At 37.3% G+C, this 12,515-nt stretch overlaps 1 protein-coding gene across 1 annotated transcript in view; it reads left to right on the forward strand.

Moving 5' to 3' along the window:
- The window catches only part of LOC124802559 (putative helicase MOV-10), a 343,832-nt gene that overhangs the window by 169,040 nt on the left and 162,277 nt on the right, over positions 1-12,515 (forward strand). The window contains exon 9 of the mRNA XM_047263426.1: positions 10,185-10,356. Coding sequence (XP_047119382.1) covers positions 10,185-10,356 — 172 coding nt within the window. The remainder of the gene's footprint in view (positions 1-10,184; positions 10,357-12,515) is intronic.

Here is a 12,515-nt window from a genome sequence, read left to right on the forward strand (position 1 = left end):
CCCAGGGTTCTCAATGACTTTTCTGAACTCTTCCCATTTCCTAAACCTCACCATCCTTCTCCTTCACCTCTCTTCCTTCTCTTCCAACCCTTCTACCAGGAGGGGGGCTCCTGAAGCTTGCAATTTTAAATACTTTTGTATGTGTGTTGTTCTGTTGCTGCTTGGTAAGTAGATTCTTTATCCACCCAATTACATTATATTTTCAGAAACTAATTTTCTTTTATTAATCTTCTATTTTATCTGTCATAGAAAAGACATCTTGTTTATGTAGAAGCATTGTATACCACAAGTTTACTTTTTATGGCAAAGTTGACACAATTGATTATAACAAAGCACTAGTGGTGACCGTTTCAGGCAATTTGGCATGGGTGCAGCAGGGAATGGTGGTGATTGGGGGGGGGGGGGGGGGGTGAGGGGAGCAAGACTGTAATGGGGGGAGGGTGGCATGTGCAAGTGAATAACAGGTCGTTACGTGCTCATTCAGTTGATCGACATTCAGGTAATTGATGATTTACTGTACCATGCATGAGGAAGTAGCATTTTTTTCAAACAGCAACTTCATTTTACTTCTTGACATAAACTATACCACTAAACAATGTAGTTACTTTATCAGTGCATTATACATTATTAGTAAGTAGCCCTGCACCAGAGGAGACGTGAGCTTTTATTCTCTCATAAAGATAAATTACGTAGATTATAATTACAGTTATTTCAATAAATCTGTGTATTAGTGTGTTGTTTTTAGCTTACTATGAGAGGTTTCACATTTCTTTACGTATTATTCCAGGAAACGTGAAAAACTGTTAGGTCAGTTGGACCTCCCATTGTCTAAAATTGTAGTCAGGTTGCAACCGTACAGTAAACTTGAATAGTCTGGTTTAATTGTTCTTTTTTCATTTCAGAAATTTAACTAGAGCTTATCTCATCATTGTTTAGTTCACATTTTTCCAATGTAGCCTAAATTTAAATTGTTTTATTAATAAAAAACTTTGCACAAGTAGTTTGTTTGCAGAAATTGTGTAAAGACCAAATTTTTGTAGACGGGTTTTATTGTTCATCAGTAATTTAGTTGATTTATTCCTACTGAAATATTATTTTCATCATGATTGTAAAGTTGCGACTTGCCATAGAACTGTTAGTTTAGAGGTTTTTTGTGTGATGGGTGTAGTAGTTCTTTCCATGGGAGTGACTAGGGCAGTGGAAATTGGAGAAGGGAGTCGGGCTCTTCAGTGGTTTTGTAGTATATGTAGTAGATATAATCATCACGGAACATGAGGGAAAAGTAATGCCCTTACAGCTGAATTAGATAAAGTTGGTAAAGATTTGGACAAATGAAGGAGGTAGAAAGGTAAAACAAGATGGGAAGCAGCACCAGAAAGAAGAGACGTAGAATGTCTGACAGCTTTGTGGTGAATGTAAAAAATAAGGTTGACCTGTTGCTTGTGTTAGAAGCTGAGAAGCCACATGCAGATGTAGATGTAAACAGGGCACAGCAAACTTTTTAGCAGTAAATGGAAAAGTAATAATGTAGGGAAGTCATTAAAGGAAAGGAAATTTCATTGCTAGGTAGTTATCTTGCTGCATGCATTCACTAACTTTTGCAGGATACCTAGGATCAGAATATGTGATCACTATTTTTTTAACCTAGTGCTGGTGTAGAGCAGGTCTCACATGTGTGATATGGTAAAGATTGCATCAAGACATATCACTGTTGAGTTTGTTTCTGTTCTGAGATGCCATGACTGACTTCATTTGAACTCTTCTGTCAGAAGAGTAAATTTTGAGTTGGAATGGCTGCTTGTATTGGGTGCAGGGTCATATGTTGGCATGATTCCTGTTGATTCTGTCAGTAGACGGCATTATACTATGCGCGACCTTCACCTCAACAGGCAAGGGAAAGGGAAACTGTCTGGGCCAGTACTAGAAAATTTAAGGGGAAGGGGTGGGAGCCACTCTTGTGAGTGGTAAAATACCATTTATTACTGGTGTCAGAATACCTTTTTTTAGTATAAGGAGGACAGAAAGATAAAGTTTAAATAGAGCTTAGGATTGAAACAAACCTTCAGTTTGAGAAAGAATCCAAACTATATAACTCTGGCATATTGTGCTCTTGGTTAAAAATTTTCAGCAGTCAGCAGAAATTTTATTTCCATCCAATTTTTAATCGGTCATTGTGAAATGAGTGCTATTTTTATTGCACCAATATCTTCAAAGACTAAGGAGTAAAAACAGTGAGCTACTTCTATGCATTGATGAATTAGTCATCAAACCCAGTTGACATAATCCAGCTCCCGGAACGTCATATGATCAGTCGCATGGGTGTGTAAAGTACTGCGGGATTTAGGATAGCGTCTTGCTTTTGTAGAGCAGGAGTAGAGAAAACTGGACTTTCAATGTTCTTCAAGAATAGTCATTATTTAAGAACATACATATTTCATCAGTGTTGCCCAGAGCAGTATATTGAAGCACATGAGACATAAGTAGAACTTTAAGAATCATTTATTATAATACTAATCTATCTTAATTGATACTGTAAACTTTCTGATTAGGGTAGCTAATTGCTCACAAACATCCATTGATAATATGTCCACAGAAAGGTATATGAATATAATTTTATTACAAAACCAATAGTCAGTGGCCTGTGAGAGCATGACATGCATCTCTTTTTGTTCAATGTTAACACTGGTTAAGATATCAAATCTATTAAATAGGAATTCGAAACGGTAGTCATTAAACCAAAAATTGATTATTTTAGGACTTTCTTGAAGACATGAAATGGTGTGATGTATACAGTGCTAATCGCATGAAGGAAAAAAAAAAACACCACAACACTTTTATTATAAAAGTACTTACCTTACATGAATAGTGTTTTCATCCAAAAGTAACCCAGATTAGCCCAGAGTGTACAAAGAAGCCATGGATTACTCAAGGAATAAAGACATATTGTAAAACAAAATGGAATAGTACCTCTCGTGCAGAAACAACTCTGATGTTGATACTCTAGCTCATTACAAGACATACTTGCAAAATATTAAAGATAGTAATACAGACATCAAGGCAAATTCATTGTGATGAAAAGATAATCAAATCAGGTTACAAAATAGACAATATTGGATATAGTGAAGGAGGAGACTGGTAGAACGAGACACGCATAGAAGCAGATAACATTAACAGCAAACTATACATTGTTAACAGATTTGTGCAGTGTTGCAGAACTTTTTAAGAAGCATGCTACTGGATAATGGGGTTGTCAGGTTCAGTAGACACTGTCCTAGAATATCTAAGTATAACCAGTCAATACACACTACTTCATTAATATCACTATGACCCTCACTACACCATTACAAGTAATGTCCACCATATAATATTTAAAACTAGACTTTTCTAGTGGTTATGATAAAATAACAACAAAGTTAGTGTGTGTTTCTTAGATTAGCAATGTATTAAGTTGCTTTGTAACTACTTTATCAGTGGAACTTTCCTGGAATGGTGGAAGTATGCCACAGTGTTAATGTTTTATTTAAGAAAGGTGATAAAGAAATACAGCCAGATTTCTATCCAATTTCACTTTTGCCAGCGTTCTTGAAAATTAGTGAAAGGTAATGTGCGATCAGCTTCTTAACCATCTGATAATTAATATATTGTCAGTGTTACAATTTGGATTTCTACAATGAGAATGTACTCAATTCATTAGACAATAAATTACAGACGACTAGTATATTTTATGATCTGTCCAAGGCACTTGACTGTCTGAATCACAATATCCTTGTAGGTAAACTAGAATATTACATTGTAATAGGAGATGATGCAAAATTGTCTGAATCCAGATTCTCTGCCAGTAAGCAAAGGGTGTTAGTAGGAAAGATACACACATTAAGCTATCAGGCATCATCCAACTGGGAATTAATTGCTTATGGTGTCCCAAAAGGTTCCATTTTAGGGCCCTTACTTTTCCTTGTGTAGGTCAATGACCTTCCATCAGAACATTACCTGATGTAAAATTTACCATAAATGGCAGATCAAGTATAACATTAGAAAGATTGGTTAATGAAATTTTTATGGACATTATTAGTTGTTTCTAGCCAGTTCTTTGTCACTGAATCTTGAAAAACACACTATATGCAACTTAGAAATTGTAAGAGGTTTTCTGCCAGTACATGTTTAAAATTTGATCACGAGCAGATAGAACTTGATAGCGTCACATTTTGGGTTTACAGCTTGATAATAAATTCATCTGGGAGCAGCATACCAAAGAACTGCTGAAACACCTAAACAAATCTTTACTTGCAGTGAGGATGTTGTCAAACGTAGGTGATATAAAAATAAAAGATCTAGTGTACTTATGTTACTTTAATTCCATAATGTCATACGGGATACTTTTTTTAGGCACATGGGTCAACCCAAACTAAAGTCTTCAGAGTCAGAAAAATGTGTAATAAGAATCATTTTTGATGTGAACTCATGAACATCCTGCATAAGCCTATTTAGGGAACTAGGGATGTTAACAGCTACTGCCCAGTATATTTATTCATTAATGAAATTTATCGTAAAAAATGCCACTTTTTCAAACCAACAGCTCAGTTCATAGAATCAGTACTAGAAATAATAATCTTCACAAAGATTTAAAGTCACCTTAGCTTGGCACAAAAAGGTGTCCCTTATTCAGAAACACAGTTTTCAATAACATGCCAGCACTGATAAAAAGTTTAATTACCAATAAAGTTCAGTTTAAGAGGAGCCTAAGGAATTTGTTGGTGGCAAACTCCTCCTATTCCATTGATTAATTTCTTAGTAGGATCAGCTGATATGTGAACGTTAGTTATAATATCAAATAACGCAAGTATTATGTAATATCTGATTTCTTATAACTCTTTAAATGAAAATATCTAAAAGATTTTATTTTTATTATTCCACAAGAGTCAGATTCATGTGGAATCTATGGCAGATACATTAGCATACTTGTTTCTGTTTGTAAATATTTATTGTGCATTCTTGTTTTTTGGACATGTTCTACATCCTGGAGGACCACCTCATTGTGGATGTATTGGAATGAAAAATGCTACTTGTTCACTTTGTGTCAGATGTCAGATAGAAGTCTCTGTTTTGATCAATTGAAAGACTGTATGACAACAAAGTGATATTCACTTGTTTCTGGTTGCCACCTAACTTAGCTTCCAATAATGATTGCTAGTATGTAGATACTGTTTCCTGGTTAGCTTCACTATCCTGAGTTGTTACTTGTGAAGTGGTTTGTGAGTTGTATGTATTTTGTAAAAGAGTGGTGAGTCTGAGGTTGCTTCAAGGATGACACCATCAACTCCTTTTACTCCTATTCATGGAGAGAGAACAGTGAGTCAGAGCCAAGCTTGCAGAGCAATGCTACGTGTTGTAAAATGATATGACATTGAGAAATAGCAGATCAAACTGCTATACTCGCTTGCTCAGTCTAGAAAGCAAACTGTTGCCTACACAGAAAAAGTATAGCCAGCCTACCTGGAGTTAATTAATACTCATCCTGGAGAACTAGTGCAGTAACTGCTACATATTTTGTGAGAAGGAGTAGCTTCATTGAACCCATCATCAGATTTAAAACATTTCGTATTATAATACATAAAACACTAAACGCACCATCTGCTAACTAGGGTTGGCTGTGCTGAAACAACTGGTCTTGCCAACTAAGGCCATTCTGCTTATGTCGAAACAGTGACTCCTATCGGTCGCCAGGCCGTGGATTTTTAGAAAGTGAACAAACTGCACATCTAATCTGGTTAGTTTCAATTATTTGTTTGTGAAGTGTCCCGTGGTGTGGACACTCCAGCAAGAACACATGAATATCCAAAACAATACACATTTTATTCGTAAGTTTCAGTTCTGAATGTTTGAGGCTCAAATTAGTAAGTAAAATCTTATTACTGCACTGAAAACAACAAAGTTGAAAATGGAGTTCACAAAATTCCTCCTCTTGAAATTTGTAAAGGAAACAAAATAGTCTCTTTCAATTATTTCAGTTAATTCTTGGATCACTATTTTGAATATGAAACACTGTCGTGTGGGCATTCTGTTAGTAAACACTGCAAATGAAAAACTTGAGCCTCTTCAACAAAATATTGCCTTCCTCAGCGTAAAAGGAGAAATCTTAATTACACTGGCAAAAACTAAAGTCCACACATAAAGTGCCCTTGTAAACATAGTTTGCTATGACAGCCAGAGACAAGTCTATTGATCAGTTCGCCAAAATAAAACACTGCTGGGATACCACACTTCCAGCAGAACGGAGTGCTGGCAGACTGGGCTGAAGAGCAGGTGGTGCAGCGTGTGGTGGTGATTGGCTGCGTGTTCACAGGCACCAGAGAAGCTGCTTGCAGAGCCATCAGTGCAGCCCTAAATACACTGTTGATGAATGCATACAGGATTCCTATTGGTGGCATCACGTGTTTGTGGAAGCATAATGTAGTGCAGCATTCTCCGCCAATGAAGGCGGTGGTGCGTGTGCATCCTCCCTGGTGACTCTGCACCAAAGGGGCCATGCGGCACCAGCCATTGAACTTTGCCGAAGCTTGCCTGCAGCTGCTGGTTTGCTACAGGCATCACATGGTAGGCCACCTGCTATGCTATTTCAGCGGTGTAGCATTGGTGCGTAGCTGCGCGCACCATTTTGTCTTTTGTTAATGAGTGTTATGACTCATTCTACACACCTAAAACAGTTATCCTACTTCATGCGATCCATGAAACTGGACGGATGGATGAATGAACGGAAGGTAAACTTGTATATGCTGACACTTTTACAGTTGCATATACAGTAAAATTAAAATTCTAATTTAGCTATTATTTACACAGAAGCTTTTTATCTCTAAGTAGTAAAATTTAGTGGTATTTCAAAATATCAATGTCATTGTTGCTAATCAGCCCAGTTTGGCATTACTATACCTTGCAGAAATGCCTGCAGTAACTGCTTGTGCCTGTTTGTGTGGTACTAAAGTCATTTCACATCCTTGACAGCTCTCCTTGAAGATGAGATTAACAGAACATAGGCTGTGAATGAATGGATACATGAATGGCAACATAAAAAAAATCACTAATTATGTCCTCTGTTTGCCAGGTTGAGTACTTTTTACTTTGATTTTGTATTTTGCCGTGCAGCTGATGCTTCGTCATGTAGGTGAATTATTTAAACTAAAGTGCATTTTGCTTGCTTATAGTTTTTAAAATTATGTTGCACTCATATCTTTAGTTATGATTGTTGTTTGAAGGAAGAGTATTAGAGGGGACATAATGGGCTGGATCCATGCTAGGAAGGACCAGAGTTAACTAACCAGCCTGATTCACATATCTCATGGGTTTTCAAATCACTTCAGAGAGGTCCTAATTGGGTTATGCAAACTCGACCTACACTGCTAGTATGCCCTTACACATACTAGCTGCCAGCTACTGTGTCACTTGTGTACATGTCATCACCATATACAGGCATGTCGACTCCATGTTCATTGACAACACGGTCCCAAAAACCATTTGTGCAAGCCCTGATGGAGGTTTCATCAGATTTGACCCAGTGACTGTTCCCTAGAGTGTTCACATAAGGCAGATACTTCATCTCTTGTGCTGCTTCCTGCATCGTGCTACAGTGTATACTGTTTGCCAGTCATTTTATTGTTTTTGTTTTGATATACCATGTAACAACATAATCTTCACAAAGAAGAATGGTGCGAACTTTTTGGTTATTTTGTTGATGACTTCAGGAAAACAAAATTATTGTGTACCATTTGGCATTAACTGTTCATCAGCGGTTGGATGTGTTTTGCAAAAGAACCAGCTTTGTTGTTTTTGACTTTGAGTACATTCTGTCTCCAGTCCTGCTTCAGTGCTGTATATAGATCTTGCAATTTTTAGGTTCACTTCTTCAAGGAGCATTTTTAAACAAATTTATTTTTGAGCTTCAATCGCATTGAATGGAATCAGTCAGGAACTTGCGTCTTGTTCACGTGTAAACTTGTTCACGTGTAAACTTGTTCACGTGTAAACTTGTTCACGTGTAAACTTGTTCACGTGTAAACTTGTTCACGTGTAAACTTGTTCACGTGTAAACTTGTTCACGTGTAAACTTGTTCACGTGTAAACTTGTTCACGTGTAAACTTGTTCACGTGTAAACTTGTTCACGTGTAAACTTGTTCACGTGTAAACTTGTTCACGTGTAAACTTGTTCACGTGTAAACTTGTTCACGTGTAAACTTGTTCACGTGTAAACTTGTTCACGTGTAAACTTGTTCACGTGTAAACATTAATTCAAATTTGAATGTACTGTGATGTGTCTGTCTCATGGCAAGTCATGTTTTCGATCGCGTTGTGCACAGCATCGTCTTTTTTTGGGATGACAACCAATTTTGATTGGTGTTCAGAAAGTTCGTCACTAGAAGAAGCACAACTGTAAAAAAATTCTACAAACAGGTTGATGCAAGCCATTGTTGAAACTTAGGCCTCTGTGAATATTGTCATACCACACTGAATGCAAACCTTCATGTGGAATTCCTGTTTTTTTCACAACATTGTTCCTTCAAGTGCTCATGCTATTCAACTTCTCTGCCAGTTTCTCAGCTATTATTGTTTTAACAACAGTAATGACAAATTTTAAAGCAATTGTAACATCCTATCTCATTAGTGGCATCTGGTGATTATCTGTGAAAACTTAAAATGTAATGACTGTATCATCACATGACATGGGCTCTGGTATCCTACACGAGCCTACCAAGGAAATTGGCACTCACTGATACAGCAGAATACAGTCTCTTAAAAATTTCATGATGACTCTATAGGTTATTAAATTTTCTGATGCAAGTATAGTGGTTGTGATACTACTGGGAAATTGGCAATTCATTGCACCTGGGCACCTGCACAGAGCTACGTTCTGTTCTCAAAACAACTCACACTTATATTTTTATCTGCAAACTGTTTTTATGATCTACAATATGGTACAAAAGTTACTATTGATAAATCCATACCACAGACAGAGAGACGTCACACAGTCTATTATTGTGTACTGTCTGTAACAGAGTTGTGCATTTCATCTGTAAACATACCATTGGAGCTCTTGAAATAGTTGTGTATTTTCTCATTTTGTCTAGCTTAATCTTCTTTCTTAACTAAGGTCTGAACAGCATTAGATTTCATGGGCTATCACATTTAGACTTTCAGAAATCCACATCTCCCTTTTAAATTTGAAAAGCCTCATTATCATCTTGGACAAGAGCTTTATTTTTCATGACCGCAATAATTACGAGGGTTGCCCAGAAAGTAATGCACAACTTTTTTTTTCTCAACTGAAAACAATGCTGTAAGTGCAAAACATTATGTATGTATTATTTGCAGTCTCCTTAGTAAGTGCACCAAGTTTCTGTCACTTCCGACAGACAGCGTAACAGCAGGACCATTTCAAAATGGCTCTATAGGTGATGCACATTGCAAGCAATAGGTGATCCACATTATAAGCAATGTCCCATCATTGAATTTCTCTCTGTGGAGAAAGAAACTGTGGGGAATATTCAGATTCTTGTGCAAAGTCTATGGAGCATCTGCTGTGGTCAGAAGTACAGTTAGACACGGGACATGGAGAGTGAGGCCCTTAGTTGGCGGTTCACGGAGCTCCACAATTTGCAGCGGTCGGAGAGACCATCCACGGCTGTCACACCTGACACGTTGGAGAGAGGTGATGTTATGACCAAGGACATGCATTACGATTCGGTAGTTGGCGTCGAATGTGTCAATCGGCAAAGGAAGTGTGGGTGCAACTATCCTCACTCTCGGATATTCAAGGATTGGTACGGTACCAACAGGGCATACACGCCCTTGTTTTGACGTGGAGGAAGGCCACAGAACACGATGGAGGCTACGTGGAAAAATAGGGTGTGTAGATAAAACACCATTCTTTCATGTTTGTAATTCTCATTATGTTCAGTAAAGAATTTTTTAAGAAAAAAATGTGGTGAATTACTTCTGGGCAACCCTCGCAGTTGCTATCAACGTTTCGTGGGTATACACGAGCCTGGGAAATTGATAAGAGTTCAAAGTATTCAATCAAATTAAATTTTTGTATTGTGTTATGATGCAGTACTTCATTTATGGGAATATTATTTCATTGTTAAAATAAGAGTTGATCATGTAATATAACAGAGATTTTTTTTTCTGCCTGTAGGACTTCAATATATGATGGATATGCGAATCTACGAAAGAACTATGTACATTTCATGCACGATCTCATATATTTAGAAGAGTATGATGGAATGGTGGGTATTCAAGTCTATAACATGTGTGGCGTGTGCCTGGAACACGTTACACACAGTGGCTCATCACAGTTCAAGCTTGAGGTATGTGCAGTGAAATATCTTATTTGGGTATTCCACAGAACTGTTGAATTATAGATTTACACAGGGTATGGAAAAAATATGGAAACACAAAAAACGTAACACATTACCATGCCTAATGCAGTGTGGGAAACCTGGTTGCATTCAGACCAGGTTACAATTGTCTCAGTATGGATCAAAACAGGTGCTGCATGCTTTTGAATGGAATCTTATACCATTCTTCCTGCAAAATAGCAAAATAGTGGAAAGTTCAGGTAATGATGATGGAGGTGGATTGTGATCATGCACCCTTCTCTGCAATGTAGGCCACAAAGGCTCAATAATATTGAGATGTGGTGTCTTTGGCAGACAAAGCAGATGCTACAGTTCATTCTCATTTTCACAAACCAGCCCTGGACGAAGCAAGCTCTGTGAACAGGGACCATGTTATCATGGAACTCAGTATCACCACTGGGGAGCAAACTTTGTGCCTTGGGATGGACCTAATCAGTGAAAATGATCTCATAATCGTTGGCAGTAATGCGACCTTGCAGTGTATCCATGGGACACAGAGTATATTATGATATGACTGGCCAGATCATCACGTAACCCGTGCCATGTTTCACTCTTAGGATGTAAACCTGGGCTGTTGCTGGAAACCATCTGAAACAAGATTCATCCAACCAAATGGAAGTCCCTTCATGTTGTCTTGGCTCTGACAGGGTTTCAGAGTTCAATATTGAGTTTTTCAGTGACTCCTGGAGCCGTTTTCCTCTTACATTTTCATCAAAATTCTCTTCAGTGAGTATCTGTCATAATCACTTGATGCAGACTTTCTTCTGCATTGTGACTTAGTGGATGATGTTTTCCTGCTCTCCTTGCATGTGGTATAAATCTTCAATATAGTGTCTCTTGAAATACCAAACACTTCATCTACCTTGGTTGCAGAAACATCCACCATATGAGCACCAACAAACTGCCCATGTTCAAACTCACTTAGCTACGGCATCATGTTCTCACAACTATATAGAACTTTGTTCTGACCACAGCTGACACTTGTAACATATTGAAGACATTACACAGATGGCATTTGTGGTTAAATGCAATAGCACAATGTGTAGACTTAGTTAGCATTCATGTTTATGTTCAAGCATTCATTTCTTGCAGTGTTTCCATGTTTTTGTCCTACCCCTGTATGTGCATACTGCTGGTACATTAATACTTGTTGTTCACACTTAGAAAAGGGAGAGTAGATTTAACTTCTGTTGGAAAAAAATAGGTAAAAGTATGTGAATCACTTTCAAAACAACTAAAAGTTGATTTTCAGAGTCTCCAAATAAAATCTGTTAGTAACTTGGGTATGATCACATGCAACTTAGTGAAGTCATCAGTAGGGATACAGTAACCTTCAGTGGCATATTTTTGTGATTCATACTGCCTGACAATGTGCAAACAAGTGGGCCAGTATTATCCATGAAAGACAAGAATTGTCTGCCCACTCTCTAATGAAACTCCAGAGGAGGACATTTTAAAAACAGAATTTTGTACTAAAAATGTAATGTGATGTAATTGAGGCAAAACTAAGCAATGAGTTTTGTAGGAAAGAAATGTACTACTGACTATCACTGTAGTAGTGTGGTGTCTAAGGACATCAACTCAAAAGTCTACACAATTTCTGAAGAGTGTGAATATTAATTATTTTCATATAACATATTTCTTCTGATTGAGTAATAAGAAATAGGGCTGGTATGCTTGAGCTTCAGTTTTCTCTTAGGCCGGTATTACACTATTAAATTTCTTTGTCAAAGATGTGATCAAATATTCTGTCAAATATATTTGACAAAGATCTTTGACGTAGCGCTAGAAGGGGTATTACACTGTCATCAAATTTTTTGTCAAAGTTCAAGATGGCTGACAACAACTTGTTATTAACCACAGCAATTGCACGTACCGCAATTGCATTTTGTACACATGTGGAAAAGAAGTGGGGGAAAAAAAGGAACCATACGTACGAGATTGACAGTCTTAAATTCCTGGGATTACAACTTGATAATAAATTCAGTTGGGAGGAGCACACCACAGAACTGCAGAAAGACCTTAACAAATCTGTATATTTACTTCTTAATGAAATTTGTCGTAAATAATATATCTCTTTTTCCAACAAACAACTCAGTTCATACATA

Source organism: Schistocerca piceifrons, chromosome 6 (assembly GCF_021461385.2).
Source record: "Schistocerca piceifrons isolate TAMUIC-IGC-003096 chromosome 6, iqSchPice1.1, whole genome shotgun sequence".
NCBI lineage: Eukaryota > Metazoa > Arthropoda > Insecta > Orthoptera > Acrididae > Schistocerca > Schistocerca piceifrons.